The sequence below is a fragment of the Petaurus breviceps genome, unplaced genomic scaffold (assembly GCF_028583685.1).
Source record: "Petaurus breviceps papuanus isolate PSGF00001 unplaced genomic scaffold, PetGlider_PUasm1.0 90760, whole genome shotgun sequence".
NCBI lineage: Eukaryota > Metazoa > Chordata > Mammalia > Diprotodontia > Petauridae > Petaurus > Petaurus breviceps.
Window position 1 is genome coordinate 10,691,456 of NW_027187338.1, and position 17,337 is coordinate 10,708,792.

The following is a 17,337-nucleotide window of genomic DNA, read 5'->3' on the forward strand; positions in this document are numbered from 1 at the left end:
TTCTATCATGTACATCCATATAGTTATTAAAGTTTTAAGTTACACATGGACTTTGTAACTACTCTGTCTATATATATGTATATATACACATACATATATGTATGTATATATGTATATCATCTGTACATTATACATAATATACATATCTATGTCTATACAAAGCTTTACATTTAACCCTATTAAATTAAATTTCATCAATTAGATTCTGCTAAGTGTTCTAGCCTTTGTGGATCCTGACTGCATTTGTTCATTCAATTAATATCTACTAAGTGCCAACTGCATGCAAGAACCTGTGCATAAACATAAAAGTGAAAGTTTCTGCCCTGAAGAAGCCTCGACCAGACTATAGGAATTTAACTGAAATAGAGATAAATTTTAAAAAACACAAAGTGTAGTTTGTGGGGGGGAAGGGGAGCATCATGAAAGGTTTCATGGAGGAAGTGGTCCCTGAGCTAAGCCTTGTCAAGAGCTTAGGATTTCAAGAGAGCCTTAGTTTAGGTCCTGGTCATTTCTTGCCCCAGTTAGTCTAAGTGGTCTCCTTGCCTCCAGTCTCTTTCCTCTCTACATCACATCTCACATAGCTTCCAAAGGGATATTTTTAACTGGCAATGTCCTCCCTTGCTCAAGAGTGTACATTTATTGCTCCTAGAATCCAGTATAATTCTTCTGTTTGGTATTTAATGCTCTTCACCCCCTGGCTGTAGCCTACCTTTCCAGACTTTTAGTCAATTTAACAGATTTTGTGATCGAGCCAAACTTGTCTACTTGCTTCCACACGGGACACTGCCACTCTCATCTCTATGGTTTTACCCAAGCTGCACCCTCATGCCTGAAAGGCATTCCTTCCTCATCCCTGCCTCCATGAATCCCTAATTTCTTTAGGACTCCACTTAAGTGACACCTACTACAGGAGATCTTACTTGATCTCCTGTTCCTTAGCTGTTAGTGTCTCCACCCAGACAATCACACACACATTAAATACAAATACATATATGCGTTTGTATACAGATTATTCCCTTGCCCCCACCCATAGCATGTAAATTCCCTGGGATTTTTGTCTCTCTCTCACACTTAGCACAGTGCCTAATGATATAGTGGGTGCCAAATAAATACTTGATGATTGTCTGACTGAAGTAATGAAGGAGAGCATTCCAGGTAGTGTTATATGGCCTGCCAAATACAGGGAGCAGCAAATAGACCAATACAGACTGGGACATACAGAGTGGATGAGAGCGAGTAACATGAAGTAAACCTGGGAAGATAGGCAGGAGCCATACTGACAAGAAATTTAACTGCCAAACAAATACACTGCCAGGCAATGGGGAGTCAATGAAGTTTTCTGAGTGGGGGTGGAGGCAACTATAGTTAGACCATGTTCTAGGAATATCAATTTTGCATCTGTGTGGAGGATGGAGTGGAAAAATAATCAAGGACACAAATTAGATGATAAGAGCCAGGGATAGGATGGCAGTTGTATGAATAAACGTAGAAGACCACAATGAGACACGTTGGAGAGAGAGAATTAACAAGAATTGCAACCGACCAGATGTGGAAGATGAGGATAAAGAGGGGACCATGACTGCAGCTGAGATCCTAAGTGACTGAAAGGAAAGCCGGGCTGGACACAGAGAGGGAACTTGGGAAGAGGGGCAGATTTAGGGGAAAAGATGGAGTTATAGTTTGTCGGTTATCCCTCTGAACTTGGTGTTGCCTGCAAATCCTCAAGGCACCACCTATGCCTTCATTCAAAATCATTGACAGATATGCTAAATAAATAGCAAAGATCCCTGAGGCAGTCCATTGAAGAACTCCTTCCAAAGTTACATTAAACTGCTAAAGACAGTTCTCTGGGGCTGCCCCAACATTCAAACTCGTTCTAAATCCATCTAATTATACTATTATCTAGCTAAATCTTTCCAACTCTTCCATTTGACTTTAAGTGCTTTGCTCCTATCTAGGTAAACCATGTAGAAAGCATCCTCTTCACTAGGCTATATCCAGTGACAGATTTTATCAAATGCTTGTTGGATACTCTTGGATGGTGACAACAGCTATATACCCCATATCCCATAGGACTATGGGAAATTGGCTCATGGCTTTTGCTTATTTTCTTTTTTGGGGTGGGGTGGGGTTGTAGTGGTGGGAAAAGACCTACCTTGCTTGGTTGTCCCAGTTAGAAAAAAGTCCTGGCACCAGTAGAGGAGTTGGGACCAATGTCTGTGTTCCACTGAGAACTCTGAAAGGCAATATGTCAGCTGGAAGACAGCACTGTAGGTAGGCGTGTCTAAAGATGCTAAACCCTTCCTCTCCCCCAAGGGATTTATACATACCTGACTATAAAGTTGTTCTCATCAACTCCAAAACATATTTTCTTCTTATGGTCCTACAGTTTTATGGATAATCAGCTGTCACCCACATACTTTCATCACATTAAAGGGACCTGATTCTGCACCCTCTAGACAGAAATGATCCCAGGGTATCTTCATGGGATCACCTAGCAAAAAGGACAGAGCTCAGCACAGTCTCTTTTTCCCCTCCTCCCTCCAACTCCCACCCTCCAATTCACCTACTGAAATTCTCTTCAAGGATCAGCTTTGGAGAGCACTGCTGACCTTATGAATCCTCTCAGGCCCAAGTAGAAAGTATTCTCTTCCTCTTCACACTTTATACCCTTAAAACAGCCTCTTAACCTTTGCCTCTATCACATTCTACCTGGAATCATACTAATCTGTATATACATCACTAGTATTTTGAAAGCAGAGACTAGGTTGATTTTCTTTTCAAAGCTAAATAAATACTGGATGAACTGAATTGAATGGAGCCATATCCCAGAGAAGAGCTGGTTCTTTGGCTTCTCCATGGTCTGTGTTTTTCTACATAGCCTACTATGGTCATAAAAAAAATCACCCTGGCATGCCTCCCTGTTCCTCTCCATCTAACCAAATTTTATCTGTCCTTTGTCAAGCAGCACCGCCTCCAGGGATCATCCCTAGCTGCTTCAAACCCCTCTGATCTGCTCCATTTTTAACCTCCTTGTTACCCTTTTACACACCACTTATTCCTTAACTGTTCTGTCATGCATCTTCTTAACCAGACTGTAAACTTCCTTAGGGCAAGTACCATGGCTCTTCTGTTTCCACCTAGCACAAAGTAGGCATTCAAAAGGACCTGCTTCAGTCTGTCAATGTGGTAGGTGATGATTAATAAGAGACCAACATCCTTGTATTTTTTTTTATTTCTTCTTTATAAACAAATTGACATAAAAGGAATCTGGGTGACAGCATCAGTGAGACCATGGGTAGCACTCTGTTCTGTTAACCCAGGGACAAATGATGTTAATGGACAGCTTGTGAAATCAAACTCTTGGACTGGGAAAGACCAATGCTGGCAGCAAGGCTGCTTCCGAGGTGCTGACAGCCACATTGCCTTCTTTGTGTTGAAGGGGTGGGGATGGTGAGAGAAGGGTGAATTAAAGGGGAGAAGGGAAAGAGAGAGGAAAGAGGGTTGTCTGGCCAAACCAGAGGCAAGTTTGTATTTGGGTGGCACTGACTATCCCCCCCAAACTTGGGAGTACCTGAAAGGGATTTACCTTCTCAGTCTAGACATCCATCTAGGCCCCCCTTACCACTTCAGTTTTCTTGGTTCTCACAAATCATCTGGTCCAAATCCCAGGGAGGCAGCTAAGGAGCAGAAGGTGATGTGGCAGGGAATATAAAGAAGCGGGACCCCTTGATGCCATAGGCACCCTTCTTTCTTTGTGGGATTTTTCTCATCAGATAAGTAAAAGAGAATCAGGACTGAAGGTAGAAAGGTGGAAGGTGCAGGAAATGGTCCTCTCTACTGACTAGGGAGGTAGACCCCAGGGCTGCCTTTGAACCTCTTCTACAGCACCCTATGGGGACTATGGTTAGCTTTCCAGTCCCTCCAGAAGAAGAGTATTTAACCTTCTGAGTCCTCTGGAAAGGAGCTAAGACCTTTCAGGGCTGGGGGAGGGAAGAGGGGGGAAAGAGAGGGGAGATTATTGGCAGTCTCAATCCTCCTCCTGCCTACTTCCCAGACTCTAGGTCGGAATGGATGTGAGCTGTGGATCACTGCACAGGTGCTGGAAAAAAATAAATAACAATAGAAAAGACTCTTACAAAAAGAAAACATTTGCACCATTAGTTGGGAGTATGTAGCTGGGGGAAGGATGTGGTGCACTGGGGAGGAGGTGGCCAGAGGCCCCATGGGACACTGTAAGGTGGCGCCATGCTGCTGACTTGATAGAAAACTCCCAAAGTCTGCACCTATCAGGGCAGGGCTACTGGCAGTGGAGCTGGTTAGAACCACCACAAGGCCTTGTACTCTTGTTCTTAAAGCAGTGCCCACAGTGTGTAAATGCCTGGTCTCAGATCCTTTTTCGGGGCTCAGTCCATTCCCTCCATGTAAGGCCACAGCACCCAGAATAAATACAAAGGGATGTGGGCCTCTTAATCATATGTTGCTTCACCAGCTCCAGGCACCCTCTCCCTGCAGGGAAGGGTTGGGGGGCCAGCAGCTTTGGGGAAGGAGGAAGAGCAGCACCAGCCCTGAATGGGAAGGTAGCAAACTCCCTTGCCCCTCCAGAGGGATGGCTGTAGCAGGCTAATGGGCAGTTCCTTCTCCTCTCCTTGGCCCTTCATGGAAGGGCATGTCATTGGAGGGAAAAGCACACATTTCAGAGTGACCAGCCTCAATGAGAGAAGGGGGAGACAGGGGAGGACTGGTCAATGTGGGGAGGGGAGGGAAGAAAAAGGAAGGAGACTGCTCCTCAAACAGCCTCCTGGAGTCTCATAGCCCTCTGCAAAGACAACCAGCCAAGAGGTGGCATGAGAACAAAGCCAGCTTGGAGGAAGGAAGCCAGGCCAGGCATTCCTGACCTGGGAATAAAGAATCCAGGCAGCCAAACCAGCCATCCAATGCATTCCCCTCTGGAATCTTCCACCAGCACAGAAATGGGATGGCTCTGCAATCTTCATCAGGAGTTGCCCATGAGCAAGACCATTAATTCATCTTCATTGTTGGACAGCCCCATTCAGGGGCAGGGCCTGTTTTTCCAGGAACCTGCTGGGTGCTGGGCAGGGGTCCAGAGGTGTGCGTGCGTGCGTGCGTGCGTGCATACAGGGGCAGGGAGGGGTGCCTGCTTGACTCGGAGGCCCCCAGAATGGTGCTGCATTGTGCTGGACTGTACTGAGCCATGGGGGCCTCAAGTGTGAGCTGGGCCTCTAGGGCTAGGCAGATGGGACAGATATCCTTTTCCAGGGGTTTCTTAGAACTTCCCTTGCTTTAGTCTGTCAATGTGGTAGGTGAGCTTCAGAGCTGGGCCCAGCTTTAGGCCCATGTACTTCATCATCATGTCGCTCCGGAGGAGAAGCAGGGCCTTCCCATCAATCTCCTGCCATCAGAGAAAGGGAGTTAAGAAGAGGGATGAGATAGTACCCTTAGAATTGGGAAAGCATAACAGGTTATGGGAACTCTCAAGTAGCAGACAGAGATATTAAGGTCTTGACCTGAGGCATCAGGCATCACATAAGAATCACTCAGATCTCTAGTCCTTTCTTCTTCCTTAGGGCAACTTAAATGCTGGAGAAATAACTACCTGACTGAGGACCACATCAAAAATAGCCTTGATTATGACAGCATGGCTTAGTACTAACAGTTTAGTGTTTGGAGTCTAAACTCTAAGTTTAGGCTTGGAGTCATGAAACTTGGTTTCAAATCATGGTTCCACTACTTATTGTGTTTAACCCTAGGCAAGTTTATCTTTCTCATCTTCTGTCTGGCCACCTGAAAAAGTAGATGATAAAATTTGTGCCACTTCCTACACAAGGCCCTTGATAAACCTATGTTTAACATAAATGCTGTATTAAAGGGTTTACAGAGTGCAGTCATTATCTGGCATCTGAGGCCTTCCATCATGTCACACTTCACCAATTCCACGTTTTCTCCCCAGCAACTGGCTTTTCTCCACATTGTCACATCCACCTTCCACTCTTCCCTTGCCTTAGAATGCCCTCTCCATTTCTTTTAGCCTATTCCAATCCTACTTGTCCTTCTGAGCACAGTTCAAGTCCTAATTTGTCCAGGAGGTCTTTCCTGACTCCTGGAGTCCATGCTAATCGGCTCCTTTCTTAGTATTTAGAATTTGTATATAAATTAATATACCCTTTCACAAGATGAGACAATGGCATTGTGGGAGGCAGGAAAGGTGGCTGTGGACCCTGGACAATACTTCTGGATTGTACGGCTTTGGGAGAGCTGCTGAGTTTCTCGAAGACTAAGTTTCCTTATCTACAAAATGAGGATAATACCTACCTCATGGAACTGTTGTAAGGAAAGTGCTTGGTAACCCCTAAAATGCTACACAAATGAAAAACCATATTATTATTGTTCTCTTATTGTTTTGTATGTGTTTTCTCTCCCCAACTAGACTATAAGCTCTGTGGCAGTAGGAACTAGACCTTTTCCCCCTTGCATTCCCTATGGAATAGGGAATCTATCTAGCTCTAAGATGGGCATCTAACAGATGCTCAAGTGAGTACCTGTAAAACTGGCTGAAAGAACCTAGGATGCAATCAGAGGGGACACTGCTACTTGTATAGTTCAAGAAAAATCAGTCCATTAATGAATAAGGATTACTGGGAACTTACTATGCACCTAGACTTGTGCTAGGTTGTAAGGAAAGGGTTCTCAATCTTGTGTCAGAGGCAAATTTTGGCAGACTAATGAAGCTTCTGGAATAATGGTTTGTTTCCTACATTCACAACTGATGGAAATGCTAAATTTCAGCTATTTAGTGAAAATAAAGATGTAATTTCCCCTCCCCCTCAATCCAAATTCACAGAATCCCTGAAATCTATCCCCTTATCCCTTGGGGGTTCTTGGGTCCCAGACTAAGAATCCCTGTAGTAGAGGATGCTGAACAGTTATTAAACATAATGCCTGCCCTCCAAAAAATTATAGTCAAGTTGCTAAGATAAAACTAACACACATAAAAGTCTAAGAGGAAAATTACATGTTTTCGAAAGAGGTCAGCATGGGGTCCCAGCTGAGGATCAGCATCTCTGACAAACTTCATCACATCTTCTACCGTCCAAGAAGACGGATCCCGGCTGCTGGATCGTGATGGGTCTCGGGATCCCACATAGCGATCAGAACCTACCAGTTAGAAATATGAGAGGAAGTCACATCTTCTGCTCAGTCACACACAAAAATAAAAATGTTATAATAAGCTAATGGTACTAATTAAAAAAAAAAGACCAGAACTTACACATTCAAAAATATTTACAGACTTTCATGGCTGAAAGGAGCCTCAGAGGTCATCTAATCTATTTTGTTCTTGAATACAAATTCACTCTACAACATACTTGACAACTGGTAGCCTTCCTTAGTTTTAAGGTCTCAAGTGATAGGGAACTCATTACTTTTCAAGGCAGCTCATTTTACATCTGGAATGTACTTGTAATACTTGGAAGTCCTTCTGTACATCAAGCCAAAGTCTATTTTTATGCAATGTCTGCTGCTGGTGTCAACGTGAGCAAGTTTAATCCCTCTTCCACATGACAACCCTGCAAACACTTGGGAGAAGCTCTCACGTCACCAGGTCTTCCCTGGACTATGTCCAGTCTCCTCATCTAGTTTTCATGTATCATGAAGTTGAAGCTCTTCATTACCCTGGTCACCCTCTAGCTTGTTGATGTCTTTCCTCCCTTGGGAGCCCGTTCTTTTGAACCTCCTGTGGGAGGAATCCCAGGGTCATTGATTTAGGGCTAGAAGGGCTCTTACAGACAACTAAGTCATAGTGTCACAGTAGCCTAGATTATGATTTGGGGCATGGGACCAGAGAAAGTCTTTTACAAATGCAGGTTTAAACAGCTGGCCCAGTTTCACACAAAAGTGACTCCTCTTCAGGTGTTCTGCTCCTCTAACTTCCCTATTTTCGTCAAGGGCATCATTCTTCTTCTTCACTCTGCCCCAAGCAACTCATTACCAATGCAAGCTCCTCACAAGGAGGGATTGCTTCACTCTTTGTATCTGCATCCCCAGAGTGGCAGTATCTGGTGCTTAGTAGGTGCTTCATAAATGGCTACTGACCAATTGATTGATGGAGATGAAAGGGACCTCATAGACCATCTAGTCCAACTTCTTATTTTACAGATCAAGAAACTGAGGCTCAGGGTGGTAAAATGATTTAGGTGAACGCAGACATCTAGATTTATAAGAGATGTTGTGGCTTATAGAGACTAGCCTAGGAGTCAGAATGATACAGGTTTAGTTCCTCACTCTGGCACATTCTGGGGGCGCAACCTTGGGTGAGGTACTTAACGTCTCAGTGCCCCAGGCAACTCGCTTACATGCTAAATTGCAGTAGAGTTGTTGATCGGCATTGGTAGGAATTCTCTACATCAAAGAAATAATAGGTCAGGATTCTCCCTCCAAAACAAGACTGATATTACACTATTAAAGAACGTTAAGTGAATGTCAGTTCAATTCAACATGACAATCACTTACTAAGTACGCAGGACACTGTGCTAGGTGTATCTAGAAATAAACCACATAGCCCCTAATTCAGGGAAAGAGAGGTAACTATAATATACAAGTATCACATTCAGTCAACCATTATATGCAGGGTCCTGGACACTTCCAATAGTCTGAGCTTGACGCCATGGTGGGCTGCTACATTCTACTGCATGGTACTGTTACAATCAGACAGAATTCTGGAGATCATTGGCTGAGCCCAGGCCATCTCTCTCCCTCTCTTTCTTCTCCTTCCTTGCATAGCCCCCCCTGCACTCTGGGCCACCAGCCTCCCTTACAATTCCCATCTAGGTGCTCCCCTATCAAGTGGCCTGATAGCTAGTGGTGAAGCTAGTCCTTGACATATGTTACTATTACATAGGTGTAATAGGAACAAGAGACTCTCCAGACTGTTCCAATCGATGCCAAGACCTGAAGGCCTGACCTTTGAGTTCTCTATCAGCCTGGGAACAAAGTTTTGATATTGTAGTATAGTACAGTGTTTGAATAAGGCTCTTAGAGCACTGGTATAGGAACCAATACACAGGGGGCATGTTTTCTAAGGCGAAAGGAACTGGGGTAGTGCAGAGTAACAGATCTTTCTCCAAATGGAGTTGGGGAGATTTCAAGCCAAACTCAAGCTCTGGTGAATAAAGTTTCCTCGCTGTCTATTTAAGAATCCTACTGACACACTCAGGTCAGAACAAAGGAGGCATTCTAAAATAAAAACAGCTTGGAAATGGTTAGACTACATTAGGAGTGAGGAATTTTTGGTCTCAAGGCCACATGTGGTTCTCTAGGTCCTCAAATATAGCCCTTTGACTGAATCCAAACTTCCCATAACAAATCCCCTTAATAAAAGGATTTGTTATGTAAAGCTTGAACCCTGTCAAAACGCCACACCTGAGGATCTAGAAGGCCACACGTGACTTTGATGCTGCAGGTTTCCCATCCCTGGACTAGATGATCTCAAAAGCCTTTGCCATCTCTGACATTCTATGGTTCAATGATTTGAAGGTAAGACTTAAACAAGCCTGGTAGAACAGGCAAAGTAGACACTAGGCTTATTTCAGTCCTGTTCTGTGTCCAAATGCTCTGTCTCCTTCTCTAGTAGGAGATATTGAAGGGCTCTGAGTAGATTTCTTGGACAAGGCTGGTCCTATACCTAGGAATAGTAAAAAATGGTACCAGGTGGATGCCTTGGCTATTAATTTCTAACCCATTGACTGTTACGGTGCTTGAAATGCCCACATTGTTTTACCAGAAGGTTCTTGGCCAATTACCCTTAGTTACTTGAGAGCATGATTATGTTAAATAATTACCAGTCAATTACACATCAAAATTACAGCATAATGAAATTGGAGAGGACCTTAGAAACCATCTATTTTAATCTCTTTTCCCATCTCACACTCCACATATACGAAGAATGAGTTCAAGAAAGATTAAGTGACTTGCCCATCATGCTGCTAGTAAATGGCATAGAGAGGCCCTGAACTCTGATCTTGTGACTAAAAATTCTGCATGCATTCTTCTACAAGCTCACACTACCTCCTGGGGGCTCTTATCACTCAGCCATCCCTCCACCATGAGAGACTTTCTAACTCCTGGTTTATCTTGGACTTGGATTCTTCCTCTTCCTCACTTACATCTAATCAGGAAGTCCTATTGATACCACTTTTGAAATATTTTTTCAAGAAAGCAGGCCTAGCAGCAACTGATCTTAATATATTACAAAGCTGTAATCATAAAAACAATTGGGTACCGAGTAAGAAATAGGAAGGTTGATTGGTGGAACAGTTTAGGTACATAGCATGTGAAAGCCAGTAACTCACTATTTGATAAGCCCTCAAATCCCAGCTACTGGGGCCAGAACTCACTCTTCAACAGAACTTTTCATTGGGGAAACTGGAGAATACTCTGGCAGACACCATGAATAGACAACACCTCATTTTGTGTACCAAGATAAGTTCCAAATGCACATATGATTTAAATGTAAAGGGTGACATCATTAGTAAATTGAAGGAACATGGGAGAAATTATCTGTTGGATCTATGGAAAGGAGAAGAGCTCATGACCAAACGAGACAGAGAGGTTCACAGGAGGTAAAATAGACAATTCTGATTACATAGAATTAAAAAGTTTTTGCACAAACAAAACCAATACACATAAAATTAGAAGAGAAGCAGGAAAATTGGGGGAGGGGGGAATTTGCAGCAAGTTTTTCTCATAAAGGTCTCATATAGGAAACTGATTCAAATTTATAAGAGCCATCCCCTAATTGATAAATTGTCCATGTGTATGATTAGGCAGTTTTCAGAGAAAGAAATCCAAGCTACCACTAATCATATGAAAAAAAATTCTATATCACTAAAAATTAGAGAAATTCAGTAAGACAAATCTTAGGTACTGTACCCCCTCATACCCATGAGATTGACTAAGATGACAAAAAAGGAATATGACAACCTGGAAGAATTTTTGGAAAATAAGAACTTTAATGAATTATTGGTACAGCTGTGAACTGGTCCATCCATTCTGGAAAGCAATTTGGAACTATGCCCCCCAAAACTATTAAGCTGCACATACCCTTTGACCCAGCAATATCAATATTAGTTCTAAACCCCAAAGACATAAAAAAGTAAAAAGACCCATATGTAAAAAAGTGTTTGTATAGCTCTTTTTGTGTTAGCAAAGAATTAGAAACTGATGTGATGCCCATCAATAGGGGAATAACCAAACAAATTATGGTACATGAATGTGATGGAATACAATTGTGCTATAAGAAATAAGAAAAGAGAGGGTTTCAGAAAAACCTGGGAAAAAGAGATTCAAAGTGAAGTGAGCAGAATGAGTAGAATATTTTATACAACAACATTGTAAAGATAATCAACTTTGTTTTTTCCCTTATTTTTAATTTCTATATTCAGTTCTAAATTATTTCTCTCCTCCCTCCCCAACCACTAAGAAGGCAAGAAATACGATGCCCATTATGCATATGAAGTCATGCAAAATATATTCCCATATTAGCCATGTTTCAAAAAAATCAAGAAAAGTATGAAAAAATGTTTCAATCTATACTCAGAGTTCATCAGTTCTCCCTCCAGAGGTGAATAGCATTTTTTATCATGAGTCCTTTGGAATTATTGTGGGTCGTTGTATTGACTAGAGTTGCTAAGTCTTTCATTGTTGATTACATTACAATATCACTGTTATTGTGTACATTGGTTTCTCGGTTCTGCTCACTCCACTTTGCATCAATTCATATAGGTCTCCCTAGGTTTTTCTGAAATAATCCTCATCATTTCTTATAGTGCAACAGTGCTCCATCACAATTATATACTCTAACTTGTTCATTTATTCTCCAAATGTATCCTTTCAGTTTCTTTGCCACCCCAAAAAGAGCAGTTATAAATACTTCTGTATATACAGGTCCTTTTTCTCTTTCTTTGATCTCCTTGCGGTTTAGGCCTAGTAGCTGTATTGCTGGGTCAAATGGTGTGCAGTTTTATAGCCCTTTGAGCATAGTTCCAAATTGTTCTACAGAATGGTTGGACTAGTTCACAGTTTCACAAACAGTATATTAGCATACCCAAGATAATCAACATTGAAAGACTTAGGAACACTGATCAATACAATGACCAACTACAATTCCAAAGGGCTCATGATGAAACATGCTGTCTACCTCCAGATGGATAATTGATGGACTCAGAGTACAGAATGAAACATATTTTGTTGTCTTTCTCCCTGTTTCTTTTTAAAAAATTTTTTAAAATAAAAAAATTTTTGTTGTTGTGAGAATCTATTTATTTTTTAGTTTTCAACATTCACTTCCACAAGATTTTGAGTTACAAATTTTCTCTCCATCTCTCCCGTACCCCCACCCCACTATAGGAAGCATACTGAACACCCCTTCCCCCAATCTGCTTTCTCTTATGTCCTCCCCCAACTTTCTTGTAGAGCAAGATGGATTTCTATACCCCAGTGCCTGTATAGTTTATTTTCTGGTTGCATGTAAAAAACCAATTTTTACCATTTGTTTTTAAAAGTTTGATTTCCAGATCCTTTCCCTTCTTCCCTCTTCACCCATCCCCACTGGGAAGACAAACAATTCAATTTAGGTTATACATGTGTAGTTATGCAAAACATTTCCATAGTAGTTACTCTGTGAAAGACTAACTATATTTCTCTCTATCCTATCCTGGCTCCCATTTATTCTATTTTCTCCTTTGATTCTGTTCCCTTTCAAAAGTGTTTGCTTCTAACTACCCTGTCCCCCAGTCTGCCCTGCCTTCTATCATCCCCCCTCTTATCCCCTTCCCCCCTACTTTCCTGTAGGGTAAAATACCCAATTGAATGTGTATGTTATTCCCTCGTTAAGCCAAATCCAATGAGAGTAAGATTGACTCATTTCCTTTCACCTTTCTGTTCTTCCCCTCCATTGTAACAGTTTTCTCTTGCTTCTTTTATGTGAAATAATTTACCCTTTCCTATCTTTCCCTTTCTCCTCCCAATATATTCCTCTCACCTCTGAATTTTATTTTTTAGATATTATCCCTTCATATTCAAATCATCCTGTGCCCTCTGTCTATATATACACGTACACACATATACACATACATACACACAGACACATATACCCTCCTATACACACACAGACCCACACATATATATACACACATTCCCTTCAACTATTCTAATACTAAGAAAAGTCTCATGAGTTACAATTATTGTTTTTCCATGTAGGAATGTAAATAGTTCATCTTTAATAAGTTCTTTATGATTTCTTTTTTCCTGTTTACCTTCTCATACTTCTCTTGTTTCTTGTATCTGAAAGTTAAATTTTCTCTTCAGCCCTGGTCTTTTCATCAAGAAAGTTTGAAAGTCCTCTATTTCACTGAATGTCCATATTTTCCCCTGAAGTATTATAATCAGTTTTTCTGGGTAGGTGATTCTTGGTTTTAATCCTAGCTCCTTTGACCTCTGGAAAATCATATTCCAAGCCCTTTGATCCCTTAATGTAGAAGCTGCTAGATCTTGTGTTATCCTGACTGTGTTTCCACAGTACTCAAATTATTTCTTTCTGACTGCCTGTAATACTTTCTCCTTGACCTGGGAACTCTGGAATCTGGCTATAATATTACTAGGAGTTTTCTTTTTGGGATCTTTTTCAAGAGGTGATTGGTGAATTCTTTCAATTTCTATTTTGCCCTCTGGTTCTAGAATATCAGGGCAATTTTCCTTGAGAATTTCTTGAAAGATGATGTCTAGGCTCTTCTTTTGATCATGGCTTTCAGGTAGTCCAATACTTTTTAAATTATCTCTCCTAGATCTGTTTTCCAGGTCAGTGATTTTTCCAATGAGATATTTCACATTGCCTTCTATTTTTTCATTCATTTGGATCTGTTTTATAGTATCTTGATTTCTCATAAAGTCATAAGCTTCCATTTGCTCCAATCTAATTTTAAAGGAATTACTCTCTTCAGTGAGTTTTTGAAATTCCTTTTCCATCTGCCCAATTCTGCTTTTTAAAGTATTCTTCTCCTCACTGACTTATTGGACCTCTTTTGCCATTTCAGTTAGTCTATTTTTTTAGGGTGTTATTTTCGTCAGTCAGGCTGTTGATTTGTTTTTCATGATTTTCTTGCATCATTTTCCTTTCTCTTCCCAATTTTTTCTCTACTTCTCTTACTAGATTTTCAAAATCCTTCTTGAGCTCCTCCATGGCCTTCAACCAGTTCATATCTTTTTTGGAGGTTTTTGATGCATGAATTTTGACTTTTTTGTCTTCTTCTCATTCTATGTTTTGATCCTCTTTGTCCCCAAAAAAGGATTCTATAGTCTGACTGCGCTTCCTCTATTCACTCATCTTGCCAGCAAATTACTTGATTTTTGAGCCCTTTGTCATGGTAGAATTCTACTTCCAGAGTGCAGAAAGCTGTGTCCTAAATTTCTGGGGTTTTGCGCAGTTGTTTGCCAGAGTTTTTTCCTGCCTCAGAACTGTGAGGGGGACTTTCTCTCCACAGCCTCAATAAATTCTGCCACACAAGTGTTTCTCACCTCAGGACCACCACCCAAGACTGTGACCCAGATCCAAGTGGGGCAAAGAAAGAGAATCCTGCCTCAGTGCCAGCCGAGAGAGTCCTGCAAATGCCTTCTGGACAGTCACTTGGTCCCCCTATGATCTGTAGGAGTGGAGCCAGAAGCAGCAGCAGTGGCAGCAGTTGCAGCCTCCGTCACCTCCACCACCCCCAGGGCAGGGGCCAGACCGTGCTCTTCTCTCACCCTGGATTAAGAGGGTTCCCCACTGACTTTTACTTTCTCTTTGGTGTTTATGGGTTGAGAAATGTAGAAACTGCCACAGGTGCCAGTGATTCACTCTCCAGGTGGTCTGGGCTGCGGGTTGGGGCCACCCTGGGTCTGGGCTGGCATGGCTCACGTAGGAATGTGTTCAGCTCCCAGCTTGGTGCGATAAACCCTTCCTGTCAGCTTGCCAGGCTGCATTCAGTGACGGATTTGTTTCTCTCTGTCACTTTGTGAGTTCTGTAGCTCTAAAATTTGTTTAGAGTCATATTTTACAGGTACTGGAAGTGGTTGGAGCAGGAGCTCAAGCAAGTTCCTGCTTTTACTCTGCCATCTTGGCTGTGCACCATCTCCCTGTTTCTTCCTATTTCTGGACATGGTTAATGTGGGGATTTTTTTTGCATGACTATACACATTTGCAATGGGTTTTGGTTTTCTTGTCTACTTAGTGGATAGTGGAGAGTAAGGAAAGAGGGAAAGAATTCAGAACTGAAAATAAAATGAAACTGAATTAACAAAATAAAAACAATTCAATTCAATTCAACAAGCATTTATTAATTTATGTCAGGTGCTAGAGATATAATGTCCAACTCAAATGCCACCTCCTTTATAAAGTGTCCCTATTACCCCAATTGATAATGAGCTATTTGTACCTCTTATATACTTATCATGTACTTGTATATACATATACATATATATCATATTTATTCGCCTGTTATATCCTTCTACTCTATAAACTATTAGATCCATAAGGGGAGTGACTTTCTATCATTCCTAGCACAGAGCTTTGTACATAGTAGGTGGTTAATAAAAGATACTAGGCTGGGTCATCACAAGTCTCACCTACAGATACTGTGTCCTTCTACTTCTCTTGGGGCATCTTCAGGGTCAAAGCTGACATCCCCAGGAGGTAGGATTGAAGCCTGAGCAATAGGGAATGGCTCCTCAACCATCACTATCACTAACATGTATTCTGTCCTTCCAAAAGCCCTTTCACTCCTTGCTCTACTGTCACTTATTAAGCAGCTATTATTTACCAGGCATTGTTCCAGGTGATGGGGATAAAAATACAAAAAAATGAAACAAAAAAGGAAACAATCTCTCTTCTCAAGCATATTATATTCTATTAAGGAAGACAATATCAATGTGTGTGTGTGACGCATGCAGAAAAAATGCAAAATAAATACAAGTTATAAAGGAGGGAGGGAGGAAAGGAACCAGAGGTTGATGGCAGGGTGAAGCTGGGGGAGGGAATCACGAAAGGCTTCATATAGAAGATGATTCTTCAGCTGTGTCTTGAAGGAAGAGAGGGATTTTATGAGGCAAAGGTAAGAAGGGAATACACTCCAGACATGGGGAACAGTGAGTGGAAAGTCATAGGGACAAGACATGGGACTTCCATGTGTAAAGAACACAAAGGTCACTTTGTTTGGACCACAGGGTTCAGAAAGGAGAGTGATATATAATGAAGTTGGAAAGAGCCTGAGTCCAGTACATGAAAGACCTTGCAAGTAAAACAGGAGAGTTTACATTTTATCCGAGAGGCAATTAGAACCAATGGAACTTTTGGTGTAGGAAAGAGACACAGACAAGTATGAGTTTTAAGTCTCTTTGGCAGTCATGTAAAAGACGGATTGGAGAAGGGAGAGAACTGAAACAAGGAGACCACTTAGGAAGCCACTGTGATGGGTCAGTCAAGAAGTGATATGGGCCCAAACCAAGGTGGAGACCATATGAATAGAGAAAAGGGGTTTAATGTAAGTGAATGTTGTGGAGGGAGAAAAAGTAAGATCTGGTAACTGACTGAATAAATAATAGATCATAGAATTTAGAGCAGGAAGAAATCTTCCTTCCATCATTTTACAGATTAGGAAACTGAAGCACAGAGCATTTAAATGATTTATTCAAAATCATATAGGTAGCAAGTCTAGGATTCATTCAGGTCTCTGACAACAAGTTCACTGTTCTTTCCATTGTACTAAGCTGCTTCCTGTAGGCAAAATTATGATCCCTTCTGCTGTGAAGAGAAAGAGTTGGAGAAGTTTTGTAATATGTCTGAGAAAAGGCAATGAATTGGTGGGGAGGCAGGGAATGACACAAAGAATTTCCAACTGCTGCCATACAGCATAGTAGAAAGAGTACTGGGATTTAGAGTCACGGGATAATAGGATCTTAAACACAGACCAGGAAAAAATCTTAGAGATCTTCTCGTCCAACTGCTTCATCTTGGAGATAGGGACTTGGAGTCCTAGAAAGATAAAGTGACTTCCTCAAAGTCATAACCTGACTCTAATTCCAGCACTCTTTCCATGACACCATTCTCCTTTTCTAGCTCTGCTACTTACCAAAATCTATGACTTTGGACATTTTCCTGCTCTGGGTCTCAGTTTCCTCTTTTGTGAAATGAAAGATTTGGAATAGAATGATCTCTAAGCCAGCTCTAAATGCTAAGATTTTACAACTCCCATATTCTATCTATATTAATTTCTACTGTTATTTTTGCTA

At 41.5% G+C, this 17,337-nt stretch overlaps 1 protein-coding gene across 9 annotated transcripts in view; it reads right to left on the bottom strand.

The window, feature by feature from the left end:
- Positions 1 to 3,217: 3,217 nt before the first annotated feature.
- SCMH1 (Scm polycomb group protein homolog 1) overlaps positions 3,218 to 17,337 on the bottom strand; it is a 160,165-nt gene continuing 146,045 nt past the window's right edge. For all 9 annotated transcript variants that reach the window (XM_069068139.1, XM_069068141.1, XM_069068143.1 and 6 more), the window contains 2 exons: positions 7,034 to 7,176; positions 3,218 to 5,413 (listed from right to left, as the gene is read on the bottom strand). In XM_069068139.1, coding sequence (XP_068924240.1) covers positions 5,288 to 5,413; positions 7,034 to 7,176 — 269 coding nt within the window. In that variant the 3' untranslated portion in view covers positions 3,218 to 5,287. The remainder of the gene's footprint in view (positions 5,414 to 7,033; positions 7,177 to 17,337) is intronic.